General features: G+C 36.9%; 2 protein-coding genes across 5 annotated transcripts; both read left to right on the plus strand.

Annotated features, from left to right (window-relative positions):
• Positions 1 to 3,692: 3,692 nt before the first annotated feature.
• Positions 3,693 to 9,878, plus strand: srsf3a (serine and arginine rich splicing factor 3a). 4 transcript variants are annotated; one of them, XM_007254338.3, is made up of 7 exons: positions 3,693 to 3,808; positions 7,194 to 7,247; positions 7,467 to 7,677; positions 7,848 to 7,982; positions 9,192 to 9,230; positions 9,316 to 9,402; positions 9,516 to 9,878. In XM_007254338.3, the coding sequence occupies exons 2-7, from the start codon at positions 7,241 to 7,243 to the stop codon at positions 9,541 to 9,543; spliced, it is 507 nt and encodes a 168-aa protein (XP_007254400.2). In that variant the 5' UTR covers positions 3,693 to 3,808; positions 7,194 to 7,240; the 3' UTR covers positions 9,544 to 9,878. The 4 variants fall into 4 exon arrangements, 3 of the variants coding, with proteins under 3 accessions (XP_007254400.2, XP_007254398.2, XP_007254399.2); XM_007254336.4 differs by lacking the exon at positions 3,693 to 3,808 and adding an exon at positions 6,102 to 6,228; XR_007439275.1 differs by lacking the exons at positions 3,693 to 3,808; positions 9,516 to 9,878 and adding exons at positions 6,116 to 6,228; positions 8,412 to 8,792.
• Positions 9,879 to 9,970: 92 nt separating this feature from the next.
• On the plus strand, positions 9,971 to 15,593 carry LOC125802246 (uncharacterized). The gene is made up of 3 exons (XM_049479629.1): positions 9,971 to 10,564; positions 11,943 to 15,534; positions 15,567 to 15,593. The coding sequence occupies exons 2-3, from the start codon at positions 11,983 to 11,985 to the stop codon at positions 15,591 to 15,593; spliced, it is 3,579 nt and encodes a 1,192-aa protein (XP_049335586.1). The 5' UTR covers positions 9,971 to 10,564; positions 11,943 to 11,982.
• Positions 15,594 to 15,613: the final 20 nt, after the last annotated feature.

A 15,613-nucleotide genomic window follows, 5' to 3' on the forward strand; every position in this document is an offset into this window, starting at 1 on the left:
CATTGTGCTTAGTCCAGATAGCCAGATAAAGTTTAATTTCTAGCAGTAATAGTATTAGTAAAAGGCTTTTTTTATGTCTTTCAAAAACATATTTTTTATTATTTATTTATTGATAATTTTGTTTATTTGTTGTTGTTTTTCTTTCTTTAAACCTTACACCTTTCTCAGTCTGGCCTCTTTTTCGCTTTGTTAAATTAAATATATATGAGTGGCTGGGCAACATAAGAAGACTGTAAAAAGACTCACACCTGTGTTCCTCAGCGTAGTGCTCGTGTTCGCCTCAAAGAAAGGAAAAGCAGCAGAGTGTATAGTGCCAACAGGAATGGCCTGCAAGAAAATAATCAGATTTCTGTGAATAGGCCTATTGTGAAATTTTCACTGTAGATCAAAATAGGTTGGTACATGCCAACTAGACTAAACAAAAATACCATCTGCAAATCTCCACTAATTCTGTTGAGCAAGTACATTTATTTATTTTTCAGAGCTCAATAAGTAAACATATTTCATGTTATCAAAGCATAAAACTACTCTTCCTCCGCTATATAGCTATTGATTTGACTATAATAACTTAAATAACACACAGTTATACCTGTATTTGCAACATGTTTGTTCTCTCATAGTGCAGCAGGAGACATGACGTTTCCCCCTCCAGCTGATAACCCTCAAATCCAAAGCCTGTCTGCCTTAAGATCTTCTTAGTCATACTGTCCTGCAAGAGATCAAGACTCACTGTTATATTAATTGTGGTGAAAAAAAGTCTAAGCAATAATTACTAAGTTCGTGACAGTGATAAAAAATGAACCCAAATCCAATATATAATGAATGGTCTGGAATCAGCTTGTTTTTCTTCATACACTGAAAATAAAAAGGTATATTGTATGCCAATGTATCACTTTGACAGAGCCTCATGTTTTCGAGTGTCAGGTTGCCAGAAACTGTACACTTTGCTTCTGCAGGCACCGTATCATCACTGAGGATAACAGCATCAAATGCAGACTAGTCTTGATGCCTAAGCACGCAGTTGGCAGTTTAACAAGGCTTAGTGTGCAAAATGCTCATTAAGGATGACACAAGAACTAAACAAAGAACACTCAGAGCCATTCAAGGACACAGGTTCAGAACAGCACATTACCCTGCCAGGACTGTGCAAGTGAGGCCAAAGATCAGCATTTGCCCGACTCCTGCTGTGTGTGTTTTAAAAACAAATTAACCTGGTAACATTCAGAATGATTTTCTTCTCAATTGTCAATTTTATTAAACATGCTAATCAGATCCATGTTTGTTGCCAAGATTTTAACTGATTGATTGTTTACCATGAAAAACAGTGCTGTGTAAGAGAACATGGTGGTTATTGAGCAAGACTTACAGCCAGTTTCATAAAAGGAGTCAAACATTGTAATGAGGAACAGTGAGGTGTCTTCACTGTCAGGCAAAGTACACCACACCCAGTGTAAAACATGGCCTACACAGGTGCTATTCTTTGACTTGAACTTTTAAGTAAAGGTCACTGTCTTACATCATCTTTATTTACACAAAATGATCCTCTATAATTAATGTTTATTTTCTTTAATTTAATTATAATATGATTCTTTCTACAACAAATTGGAGAGGAACTGATTGTGGAAAGCTACTATTCTGTTATTATGTTAAATCATAGTGTAATATTATTTTTATGTTTATTTTTCTCTGACTTTGAAGTATTTAAAGGAATCTATGACAGCAGTTTAGTTTTCAGGATGTGACTCAATATTTAAAATTGACAGCAGGCTATACAGCAACTGCACCACCTACAAATACGACCATCTGTTTGGATGATGACATACTGTACATTTCAGTTGACTGCTGAGAATTCCAGTAGCACTAACTTATGAGACACCTAATTATAATGAGACACCTGACTGCATTCCAAACACATTTTCTAGGATCTAAAAGCCCATTTAACTCTTCACCTTTTCGTAGACAGTGTCTGAGAGTGTCCTAATAAAATAAAAATTGTATTTCTGCCCTTAATTACTGACACTTTGTAGTTCTACATGTAGTACATCATGCTACAAAAATAAGTAACAATATGTCATTACTTCATGATGTTAAAACAAATGTGAACAAAATAATACTTAACACATAAAAATACTTAAAACATAAATACTTTATATAAACAAATATAAAAAATAAGCATAAGCTTCCTGTAAAAGCATTGCTCTATTTTTTGTTATTAATCTCAGTACCTGCATGCATGTGGTTTACATGCATATCCATCTGTCTACAATACAGTGACTTCAGTTTTGCTGTGTATACAGACAGATAAGGATCATCTTTCATATATATATATATATATATATATATATATATATATATATATATATATATATATATATATATATATATATATATATATGTGTGTGTGTGTGTGTGTGTGTGTGTGTGTATTCCCTGTTTGCAAGTCTGGATGCTACCTGTATTTTCTTGTCATGAACTTGTACTAAGCAATTAAAGCCTAGTTAAATTTTTCTATAAAGCGTTTCACTTTTAAACTAATTTAATCACTTTACGTTGGGGTCAGAAGTACAGTAGATGAAAAATCCAAACTGAAATAAAAGGTTTTAAAGGTTGTAAAAGACAGAAAAAACAGCCTTGTGGCTTGTGTTTTTAAACATAAACGTGAATCAACTTTCCCAGAATAGCAATGATAAAAACGTAAAAAGCGGGGGAGGAACATGTGGTACATGTTGTACTCATGGTAGTTAATTTCCTCTATGCAAGAACACGACCTCAGAATCCCTCATGATACGTTTAAGAAATAAATAAAGTAAATGTCTGTGGGTTCTGTCGCTGTCACTGCTTTTCCACTGTTTTCTGTCACTTGAAATAATTTATTGCCAGAACCATTTCATAATAGCCCACAAACACACTTACACACACACCGAACAGAAAAAGGGGTCAGTTCACAAAAACAAAACTATATATATATATATATATATATATATATATATATATATATATATATATATATATATATATATATATATTTTTTTTTTTTTTTTTTTTTTTTTTTTTTTTTTAATAAAATATAAATATTAATATTAAATGTAATATTCATACTATATTTTAGATGATGAAAGCCTTGCTGAGCTACTGTCAGGTGTGCTCGGGAAGGGAATGGTTAAACCTGTATAGAACACGGGGTCCCCAAATCTGGAGCTGAGGATATGTGATTTTTTTTGTTCTGTTATCAGAGAGAAAAACAACCCAAACGGAACAGTTTCTATCTATCAGAACAGAACAGTCTAGCGGTGAAATGTTAAAATTAGTCCTGTTTTCGGGAGCAGGGTAAAATTGTGCAACGCTTGAATATGGGCTAGTCTGTACCCCCTGAATCCCCCTGAGTGTGAAAAGGATTCCATCACCAGCGCTAAACACCACAAGCTAGCTAAATCTGCCGGAGCGACAGTCCACCCGGGAACAAAATGTCCTTGTTACTCATAACGTGGAAGTAAGTCGGCTGGTCCATGGCGGAGCCGTCAGCCGGAGCGAGTAAGGCTTTAGAGCTTCGGAACAAAAGACATTTTTATTGCGGAGTTCAGGGTAGCCTGCCTCGCTTATCTGTTGTGTGGCTTAGCCTCCTGTTTACTCATCCAGCCATTGTGTTAGCCAATAGCCGCTCAGTGTAGCCGCCAGTAGGACCCAATGTCCTAGAATGTGTACATCCCACCAAAATACCCCACAGCAAGCCCACCAGTACTAAAACACAGAGGAGGCGGCGGGCTGGATCACATCACCCTGTGCGTTAAACAACACCCTTTTAAATTAGGTATGGTAATGCAATTGGAATAACGGCGAGTTTTATTTATTTTTTATCTGACGCCATTGTGTTGTAGCCCTGTATTTATTTCTTTTATTGTGTGTGTTTTTTAAATGCGTTAAACATTCATCGGTAGCTGACTGGTGACTATCAGTAGTACTCAACAGTAGTAGGTTATACATTACTCTTAGTGTGTGTGTGTGTGTGTGTTTTGTAGGTACATTTGTGTTTAATGGGCAGTGGGGTGAGTTCACACAAGGCTACCCAGTCATCAGGAAGTGAAACAGAACAGAATGTGCAGTACTAATCTGTTTGAAAAACACTCTCCGCGCCGCATGTGGTCACACACACATCCACATTACACAGCGGATAAAGAGAGATATGTTTTATTTCAGCGGCCAGGATGGCTGTCCGTGCCCTGCCGAAATATCCATTTAGAAAAGGGATCAGAGACGAGTGATATCTTGATTTTATCTAAGACTCAGAGGGAAAAAAGCAAGAGGCGGGGAAAAACTCATTCACCCTGATGATGGGATGCTCTCAGGGGACGTAATCTGATATAATAAAAGTAAATAATATTATTAATAATAATAATAATAATAATAATAATAATAATAATACATTATTATAGTAGGAGAGCTGAACATTCCACCATTCATTTGTACAGCGACTTTGTACAACGAGCAAACAAAATCAGAATGGCTGACAAACACATAAAAACATTCTATTAGTTACTCTATTATAGATCTTTCCATGAATGTTCTGTGATTTGCTGTTGAAAGCTTGTAAAATGTGATTTTAAAACTTTATTTTAAAGCAAATGGACAAAGTAAAAAACAGTCTAAATAACAATAACAATAGCAAAAGTAGGAGAGCTAAACATCACAGCCCTCCTAGAGACTACAGACAACAAATATACAGTGATTTTGTACAAAAACAAATGTAAATTGGATTGGTTCAAGGAACATAAAAATGTGATATTAGTTTCTCTATTTATATAGTCTTTTCATGATTTATCTATGATTTGGTGTTTGTAGTTCGTAAAATGTGACCTCTAAGAAAGTTTGACATTTTGATTAAATGTAAAATTGGACAAAATTCTGTGCACTGCTATGAAAGCTTTGGCCACAATATATACATATATTTTTAAATACATACTGTAGGAATACTGTTACATACAAAAGCTGAATACCGCCATATCATTAAAACCACCTGCCTAAGTTTTTGTAGATGCCCCTAATGCCACGAAAAAGCTGCAAAAGAGTCCACTGCCATTACGGAATATTGTGAATTTAAAAGATGTTAACAAAGATGGAATGTGTCAAAGAAACATTCACAAAAATGCCAGGACCCAGCAAAAACTTTTAGCAGAGCATCACATTGCTTCCACCACCTTACCTTCTACACCTTTCGTTTCTTGGTAAGTGTTGTACACACACACACTGCCAAGGATTTTACACATGGTGTGAAACAAAGCATGATTCAGTAGATCAGATCACTGTCTTCCTATTTAATGGTCCAATTCTCATGCACATGCCCATTGTAGGTGACTTTAAAGATGGACCAGGGTCATATGCACCAATTTGTGATGTCACCTTTCTACTTGTGACATGGTCAGATGTGGAATCAGACCAGGGGATAGCCTTCGCTCCTGGCACACATCAATAAACCTTGGTTCACCACTTGTCCTTTTATTTATTTATTTATTTACCAATTTTGTAAGGTTCCAACCACTGCATTTTGTGTCCAACCCACTAGATATCTAGCAATAATTTATTTGTTTATTACAGAACATTAACTGTAATAAACGATTGTTTAGTTGCTGATTAATGTATGTAGCCAATGAGATGATTAATGCTTTCCACTTCACCTATCAATATTGTGGCTGAATAGTATAGCATCATAGTGAAGAGGGGAGGCCTGGATCTCTCTCGCTCACTCACTAGCTACCATATGCCCAGTGGGACAAAAATAAAGCCCGACAACATAATGCTCTTTGTGAGAGTAGGTTACGAGGTATCTGCATTACATAGCTAGGTTAACATACTCAGCGCCGTTAAGTTATTTGCTTAATCCTGAACATTTGCCAACCTCTCCATCTCCCGCCCTCCTCTGGAAAGACTAACTAAACCTTATGTATGTATTAGATATGTATTAATTATTCCATTATAATTATAATATAAATTAACTAACATAACACACAAGTATATCAACCGGGATATATGAAATATGAATTTAAATTAAATAATGTTTTAGGCTTTTATCGCGCAATTTATAGAGACTTTTATTTTGACGTGTTTGTTCCTATCAGCTGACCCAACTATATGCAAATTAAGTGAGCTAGCTAGCATTCTAGCCAGCCTGTTCTAGAGGTGCGTGTTTAGCTGCGGTTTGCTGCACAACAGACCTGCGTCTAGAGGGAAAACCGAGTAGGTAACTATAACTTATAGATAGATATTAATCCATATATTTAGCTAACGCTAGCTAGTTGAACTAAGAAGTGCTGTGTGTAATTTTTAATGCACACAAATTAAAAAAATGTGAGGCATCGTTTTATCATGTTCGCCTAATTTAGCTAAGCTACCTCGTCATGCCTCCTTGTTGTTGCAAGCTAACTGTAGCTAACATTATATGAAGCTAGGCTATATAATATTCGATGGATTTAACCTAACTTGCATGTCTGGCTTTAACTTATAGATTTAAACAGTTTAAACTAAATGTCGTTAGCTTTCTACATTGAAGTGTTGATATAGAAGCTAGCTCGGTAAGCTTTTTAACGAATTACTACGCAGCCAGTCTAACCTAGGTTAGCTAGCGTTAGCTTGCTAGCTCGCGCAGCTAATTAGCGTAGCTAGTTTTCTGTATTTCTGAGAACCGTTAGTTCAGCTAACACCTCGGCCTTTACAAAAATATATCGTGTATTTACAACAAGGCTGATTTTTTTTATATGTATGTTTAGTTTTGTTTTGATGACTTACAGGTCCATCGAATGTTTTAGATTAGCCAGTTGTTCATCTTAGAACAGTTTTATTAGCGTTAGCTTGTAAGGTAGCGTTAGCTAACGCTTGCTAGCTAGTTTATCCGGTTAATGTGGTTCACTAATCTTAGTAGCTAGTTAGTTACTTAATATAGCTAAGCTAACTAACTAGTGTAGGATAGCTCTTTTTTTCGTCAGCGAACACTAAAACACTGTAATAATGGAACGCATCTAAATATCAATTAATTTGCTTTTTGGCTAATTTATCCATTGTTTTTCACCATATTACGTTTTTTTTAAACCGTGTCCCAGTTTAGCCTGGTTACGAAGTCGACTAGCATCTATAGCTTGATAATTAGCTAACCTAAAGCTAATTTCTTACGCCTGTGTGCCTTTTCTTTCTTTTTTTTCTTTCAGAATTGTATTTCTGTGAAGCTGAGATTCCTTAAGGCTACACATCGGAAATGGGAGGTTAGTATCATTGTTTGTATGTTTTTCTTACACAATAATGCTACCTAGCTTTTCAAAATTGCATTTCTAAAGTGGACTGTGTTTGAGAACGTTAATTTGAACTCAATGCCGTTTATTTTTCATTTTCTATGGCCTTAAACTGTTTAGGTTGAAACCACCAATGTATCAGAAACGTTAGCTACATCAGTGTGCCATAAACACTTATTTTTGTCTTCCTAGATCCTTCCCTAAGTCGAGACTGCCCAATAGACTGTAAGGTTTATGTGGGTAATCTAGGCAACAGTGGGGATAAGACTGAGCTGGAGAGGGCTTTTGGCTATTATGGCCCTTTGCGAAGTGTGTGGGTGGCTAGGAACCCTCCTGGTTTTGCGTTTGTGGAGTTCGAGGACCACAGAGATGCTGCAGATGCTGTCCGGGAGTTGGATGGAAGGTAAGATAGGCTGAGTGTTGTAAAAGGGGTGTGGGTTACAATGCACACAGTTGTAATCTTAGATTAAATTAACTGCATAATCTATTGAAATACGTATATAAAAAATGTTTTACAGCTGTTTTATACTAGTGATATTTAGAGTTTCTACAAGGCATCTCTTTTGTCCTCAGGACCCTTTGTGGATGTCGTGTGCGAGTTGAGATGTCTAGTGGAGAGAAACGGTCAAGGAATCGTGGACCGCCACCCTCTTGGGGTCGACGCCCGAGAGATGACTACAGGCGCCGGGGCCCACCCCCTAGACGCAGGTAGAACTGCTTTGGCTGGTGAAGCGAAACAAAAAAAAACAATCCATTGTGTTAGTATACTGAGCAATAGCTGTGTTAAGAGGTGAACTGATTGGAGCAGGCCTTGTAATCATGGTGATACATGTTGTGAATAGAATGATGGATGAGTGATCAGAAGCATTCAGCTTTTTAAACACATTGTTCAATCGTCTAACCCAGTTAAATTTTTCCTATACTGATTGTTAATTTTAGTTGATTGAATAGTGTTGTTAATCTAACCAATGCTTTATTCCCCTTACAACCAGTCATATTCTCGTTTGAAAATGAGTGTATGCAGTTCCTAACATGCATTAGACTTGATGTACATTTCCGTTCATAGCATTTTATTTTCTCATTGTTTGGGCTTTGTACCATATTTGTCTCTATTAATGAAGCTGACCCCCCTTTCAGAGACGTCATGCCTCTCCTCATCACTGAACTAGTCGAATTTCAACACCATGTGACCAGCGTACACCAATCAGCTCACATGACTCAAGCATGGCCACCGGCCCATTGTCTCCTGAGCATGCCTGTTTAAGGCTCCTCCAGTTCCTTCAGCGTTAACCTGATCAGCAAAACTACCCAAGCCACTTGTGCAACCAATCAACGTCTCTTATCCTTCCCTAATGTCTTCAAAACTACCTACCCTCAGCCATCCTCAGCTAACATCTTCAGCCATCTATAGCAGTCAGCAATGTTAACGTCTAGAAACCATCTCCCCGCAAATTCTGGCCTCCTGACCAACACTCAGCCTCTTTCCATCATATCTAGCTTGTTGAAAACCAAACAATAGTAAGTTAAATAATTTTTGCTCCCTGTATAACTATTTTCAGTTGGAATACAGTCCTCTCTTTTCAGATGTCAAATACTTAATTTTATAGTCTAGGGCTAAGAAAGGCAGTGACTGTTTGTCCCAAAGGTGTAGGAAATAGAAGGGAAAAGAGGAGCATGTCCTAATATAATTTAGGGATTTGTTTACCCTCAAAATTGGTAGACTGTAAAATTGGCCAGTGAAGTTGTTTTTATTTATTTATTTTAATTATAGAAATAATTAGTTTGACTTGTCTCCTGAAGCCCAATTAGCTCCTACACCCTTGGTTCATGCAGTAAATTTGCTCTAATACCCACCTGCAAAAATGCCTCAAAGGTCTTCTCACTCTTATTTATTTTCGACACCTTTACCCCCATTAGATCACCCAGGAGGAGGAGTTTTAGCCGCAGTCGCAGCAGGTGAGTGTCTGGGTATAAGTTTATTAGTTTAATCATTTTTCCTTTTTTTGTTACCACTGATTAAGCTTTCTGTCTCTTTATATAGGTCTTTTTCCAGAGAAAGGAGAAGGGACAGGTCTCTGTCTCGAGATAGAAATCACAAACCTTCAAGATCTTTCTCAAGATCACAAAGGTGAGTTTGAATTTATGTAGTATTTATGTAAATGTGTATAGTTGTAGGTTTGTGTACAATAAGCTGTTTGCTAATCCTTTTTATTTGTTTTTTGTTTTGTTCTCCCCTTGCAGTCGTTCCCGTTCTAACGACCGGAGGTAAGATGCCTCTGAAGTCTGACTTTTGGAAAAGTTGGTTGTGTCCTTCAGACAAAGGCCACTGATTATGGATGTCTGTTCTTTTTCTTCTTAAACAAGATTGGGCCTTTTTAGTATGTTATTTTTGGTTTTCCATCACATCGTACCCTTTTTTTTTTTTTTTTTTTTTTTTCCCCTTGTTGACTGATGGCAAATTTCAATGTCGTTTTTTTTCTTTCTTTCATCTTTTAAACAAAGTAAAGTTCTGTAGATGGCCATAACTCCTAAATTAGGTGTAAAACCTGGCTGAACTTTAGTCTCTTCTGTTTTTCCCTTCTTTTTAATAAAATGATGAAAATGTTTTGTGTGTAGTGTCTTTACCTTGAATGCTGATTGGAAGTTGTAATAGTGTTGTTACTTTTAATTTAATTGATTTATGATGTTTCAGACTCATGAAAATATCTAGTTATCCCTTAACATCCTCTTTGAGCAAGTGATCATTTAGCCACATACCGCCCACTATGTGCAAACTGAAATTAAGAAGTGGTTGAACAGCCAGCCAGTCATTGTGGTAGATGACTGATTTATGCATAAATTTTCTGTTCCGAGCTGTGTGCTGGGAAGGGTCTTTTTAGCCAACATACCCTTTTTGGTGCGATGTCTTCACAGTATGACGTATACCCCTCTAAAATGGGAAGTGTTCATCTTAACATGAAGGTGAACCATTAACAGTGTGAAAATTTTAGTAGCTTAATGTGAGCAGTAAATATAACCTTGTTTCAAATTATTTGAAATTGTATTTCGCATCTTAAAGCATCTGTTGACAAAAGGAAACTGGCCTGTGTTTCTCATGCATATGTGAGAAGGTGTGAAGTGCATAACGCAGCGTGTCAACTGCACAGGAAGTTGAACATGTGGGTAGAAGTAAAGGAGGAAGCTACAGAATTGCTACAGATGCAACACCAAAGGACCAAAGTTAGCCATCAGCAACTACGTTGTACACATTTCCAGGGGATATCCAGAGGTTTCTTGAGTAAAGTCATTGGGTAGGTTCCAGTGTTCTTATTTTAACTTGAGGTAAATGTTAAGTGTTTTATGTTAAATTTATTAGCACTCAGTATGTGCTGTATTTGGGTTTGTACGTTACTTTCTTTGACAAAATATTTCCTCAAATTTACTACTCTGTGTACATCAACACCAAGATGTGGAGTCTAAATCATTCCAAGTCACAGACTTCTTAATGCTTAAATGTGTTGACAGATGCATTTGACGTGTAATACAGACAGCTTTCGGTGATGTGTGGTTAGAACAGTCGAGAAGAAAATATAAAGCTTTTAAGGATTTGACTCAGTTGTTTATTCTTATATTGAAACACTAATAATTTAAACGTCTTTTTAAATAAAGTGCATTTACTGTAATTAGTTTACAGCAGCTTTACTTGCAACATTATCTGAAACTATGATACCACAGTATGTCTTATGTTTTGGGACGGGTAATTGTACAATGATTGTACTATATGTCATACTAAGGATGATGCATCTTTTAACAGTTATTAAAGAAGAAACATGGTAACTTTTCTTGAGAGAGAAATTAATTCATGTATGGGTCAATATCAGTATAATGCGCCGTTTGTGTCTGTTCTTCACATTTTATATAAACACTAAATACATTTTCCACTATTAACTCTTTATGAACACATAAGAAGTATACAATTTTTAAGGTTTAAAGATTGTTTTTATTAATTTAGACATTTCATTTATTAGTTTAGTTGTTTATTTATAAAACAAATTAAATACAAAAGCTATTTAATTGTGTTTAGGAATTCCATGTCAGCCAGAGATAACCCTGCCCCTTTAAAAACGTACCTAAAAAGTCAGTGACTTCACAACTGAATACACTTACTGCATGTCCAGCAATTAATAATGTTAATTTCACCTAATATTTCTCATGTTCTCAACATATCTGAGGAACATATTAATCTGTCCACCTTGTCGTTGTAAAATATCAATTAAATTTGAATGAAATCAAACTATCACCATGAACAATTCATAATGATTGCAATTATGCTATGTTATCATTGAATGCCACTTTTTACCAAAATTGCCATGCGGTTGTTTTCTAAATTGATTTAAAAAGTAAATCTGGAAATTATAATGTCTGTGTAGTTTGAAGTCTTGTAAACATGATAATTAAAAAATAATAAAAATCATAAGTCATTAAGACTGGGCCAAAAGGCACAGTATTCTGACAATGACCCACAAAACATGTGCAGTGGTTTGCACAAGTAACACAGTTTTATTGATTGTGTTTAAGAAATCTTTATAATTAAAATGGAGCCAAAAACAGAATGTTGCAGGGTTTAAGGCAGGGTACTCAATAATAAGTCATATTTTCATAACAACCAATGTTTTCTTCAAATCCCAGGCACACCTACAGTATGTTATAGAACAAAGTGTAAATAGCCATGTCAGGCAGAAAATCAAGGAAGAGCCAGAAGCTTGGTTCTTCTCGGCGAAATGTTAACAGAAGCAACAATAGAGATACTGAAGAGAAAGAAAGTGATGATGGCAATCCACAAACTGGCCATGAAGAACATAAAAGTGAGCAGCAAATAGACTCAAATACCATTACTGAAAACCCATCAGATGATGCTTCTTTACAGCATCAGCCTGATCAGGCAAAAACAAGTGGCATCAGCCAGCAGGCCTCCCCCTCAGAACTCCATATTCAGTCACAGGAAAGCAAGGATTTACTGACACAAGCTGAAGCAGTGAGTAAGAAAAGAAAGATGGGATCAACCCGCAAAAGCAGAGGATTTAAAGGTGGTGAAATACCTGAGGAGGAACCAGAGCAGAACTTAGGGGTATGTGAAGAGATTAAGGAAGAGCATGAAGAGACTAAAAAGCAGTCAGTTGAAGTGAGAAAAAGCAAAGAAGATAATGATCAACATGTTCTATCTGACTATTCATCCTGTCAGCCCACCAAACCTGAGAGTTTATCGCTACAGAGTGCGCTCACAGGCATCTCTTCTCATGAACATGAGCTACTTGAGGGGGCAACTTTTTGTGCAGAGTCAACAAGTCACTCCACTCACTTGAGTGTTGGTAAACCCACTGAAAGTACAGTTCCATCTCATGAAAATCATCTCACGTTATCACAAGTGCACCAGCAGGTGGAGACCTTACCCGACTTCACGGGCCTAAAGGGAAGAAAACAGGGCTCAGATGACAGTCCTCTGTGTGAAAACTCGGAAAAAACAGAGGGTCTATCAGAAAGTATTTCGAAAGTACTTCATCAGCATTGGACTGTGGATCCTGAGGAACAGGGAATACCTTTAATTTCTTCAAATGCTTATGATTTTTTAAAGGATAGTCAAGAGTCACAATATGCTCAGATTCACAGTGTTATTAACCAGTCAAGTATAAACATCATGCATCAAGAAATTCAAGAAGGAGAGCCCATGTTCTCATCTCTGAGCAGTACTGCTGAAACTAAAGAAGAGGTTCCATCAAAATCTTTTGGGAAAGAACATGAGCAAGAATATTCTAATTCTTCAGAGAAAACAGTTTATTCCACTAGAGATGGAAGTGAAGAAAAGTGGCAAAATGCTACCCAAACAAAAACAGAAAATGACATTTCTGACAACTGGCTAGAGAATAAAAAAGAGACTTTACCTGAAGATTTGGAGTGTATTAACGATGAGTTGCAAAGCTCAGAATACATGAAGGGAAATGAAGATCACAAGGATGAGCATTTGGTTGAAGACAGAAATGAATGTGCAGAAAAGGTTGAGGTCAAACACCCTGTACAACCAGCTGAACCAAATGAAAACAGTACATTGTCCACCATAGAAGAAAATCTAGAGGACCGACCATTTGACAAATCATTAGTAGTTGTGTGTGACTCCTCTAGCAGTGAAATGCAGCATGATTGTAGTGTAGATGCTGTAGATGAAAACACTGAGAAAACAGAAGAGAGTTTAAAGGGACATGACAGTGAGGAGGACAACAAGACTTCTAACATATGTCCTAAAGCTGAATTGTTAGATTTTGTCACCGAGGAGAAAATAACTTCTTCAGAAACAATGTGTGAGGAAGTGGCTGAGGAAATAAACATGATAAAGCAAGAATATAATTTAACACAAAACAGTTCTGAAGAAATATCACTTGAGCTGGAAATGCAAAGAAAGGAAGAAAGTGAGAGCAAGCAGGAGTCAAGGTTCTATGATGAGAAGTCTATTCTGTTATGTGACAAGGAGAGAGGTTGTGACCTTGCTGAAAACGAGAACCAACATTATTTTGAGGAAATAAGGCTATCAAAGAACAGAGATAATGTAGAAAATGTAGTGGAAAGTGATGAGACATTAAAGTTAACAATGACAAATGCAAATGTCCCAGAGAGCACAGATATACAGAGAACAGAGAAAATAACACTTTCAGCGTATGACAGACAAGAAGGTGTAAGTGAAGAGAGAGTGCATGCTGCAGAAGCACTAACCACAGATCATATAACTGGGCCAGCTGAAATCATATCGCTATCTTTATCTGAACAGCCACAAACAGAGGCTGCATGCAATGAGGAAGACATCAGATACAAATATAAAGAAGAAGAAGAGGGTGTGGTGCAGCTTGTTAGCACTTTGGCAAAAGAAGATGGTGCAGTTAAGGATTATTCAGGACAAACTGGTCAAAAAAAGTACAGAACTGTCTCTCCGACATACAGTGGAGAATGTGAAGAATACAACATCCCGCATCTGTCCGAGGAACAGTTTAAAGCAGTGGAGGTAACAACTGAACCTGTGACAAATTCTACCATTGACTTGACTGAGGATGAATGCAAGACATCCAGTTGTTTTACTCAGGAGAAATGGTTGGGCTCTTGCGATACTCTCACAGAAAGAAGAGAGCAAGGGTTGGAGGATGGAATCGAGAATGATGTGGCAATCAAGTGCAAAAATATTTCACAAGAAGATGATGAAACTCTAACCACTGTTTTCGTGTGTGCAGAAAATGAAGGTAAAGTACAGGATTGCAGTGCAAAACCAGAATGTGATGTTTTTGACAGCGAGGTTATGACCAATACACCTGTCATGATTTCAAATGTTCTTGTACATCAGACTGAATGTGTCATCCATAACGAAGAAACAAAAGCAAAAGTGCTGGTGGAAAAAGAAAAGCACAAAAAAACACCACTGGATGATGAGAAAAGCAATGATTCCACAGCCTCAAATGACCAGAAAATACCACAAATTCAGAATGATGCTGGCACATTTATTGATTCTTCTCAAGAAATGTCTATAGTAGTTGAGGAATATGATAAGGAAAATGCCAGCCAAGTTCACACTTCTCTAACAAGTGGCACAATGAAGGATATTCCTGAAACACAGGATAATGTAGACATTCCAGGGAATGCAGAAAACATTCAAGAAATGGCACATGACCAAACAGCCCAGTTGCCTTGGCATTATAATAGATCTGAAGACCATCTAGAAAAGTCAGAAAGCCAAAGCAGACAGGAGGATAATGTGATCTCTGAGACTCCAGAACTGAGCACATCTGGGAAAAGGAGAAAGATAGGCTCAACTCGATTTAGTCATAGAGGGCAGCTCCATGGAGGAGACAAGAAAAAGATAAATGAAAAAGAAGAAAATCAAGATGACAAACACCTAACTGAAGAGGGTATTCAACCAAAAGAAGAAACAAATACCTGTCCTAAAGAAGATTCCTCCACTGAAGATCTTACAGCAGTGTGTTCAGAACATGTACTTTCTGAGGTATCCTCTCTAACAGCTAAACTGAGTTTACATACTAACATACTACCATCACCAGTAACTGAACCTGGAGACTCAAAGACAGATGATGGAAATGATCATGAAAATGTAGAAATAAAAATCACAGAACTACATCCACAGAGTCAGAGTAAGAAAAAGAAGAGATTTGGATCAACCCGAAAACCTCAAGGAGGACACAGACCAGATCATGAAGAAGAGGAAAGACAATTGAAACATACAGAAACTGCAGAAGAAATTGAACATGATGTGGAGGAGAGATGTTCTCTAGAATCCTCTCATCATGAAGTTCCTACAGACCTGCTCA

This window comes from Astyanax mexicanus, chromosome 5 (genome assembly GCF_023375975.1).
Source record: "Astyanax mexicanus isolate ESR-SI-001 chromosome 5, AstMex3_surface, whole genome shotgun sequence".
NCBI lineage: Eukaryota > Metazoa > Chordata > Actinopteri > Characiformes > Acestrorhamphidae > Astyanax > Astyanax mexicanus.

Bases quoted from the DNA above. Each gene is read 5' to 3' on its own strand.
- LOC125802246 (XM_049479629.1), top strand. From the start codon at position 11,983: ATGTCAGGCAGAAAATCAAGGAAGAGCCAGAAGCTTGGTTCTTCTCGG. The intron at 15,535-15,566 runs GCAGAAGAAATT...TGTGGAGGAGAG, and splicing joins AATTGAAACATACAGAAACT to ATGTTCTCTAGAATCCTCTC.
- srsf3a (XM_007254338.3), top strand. The intron at 7,678-7,847 runs GTAAGATAGGCT...TTTTGTCCTCAG, and splicing joins GTCCGGGAGTTGGATGGAAG to GACCCTTTGTGGATGTCGTG. The intron at 9,403-9,515 runs GTGAGTTTGAAT...CTCCCCTTGCAG, and splicing joins TCTTTCTCAAGATCACAAAG to TCGTTCCCGTTCTAACGACC.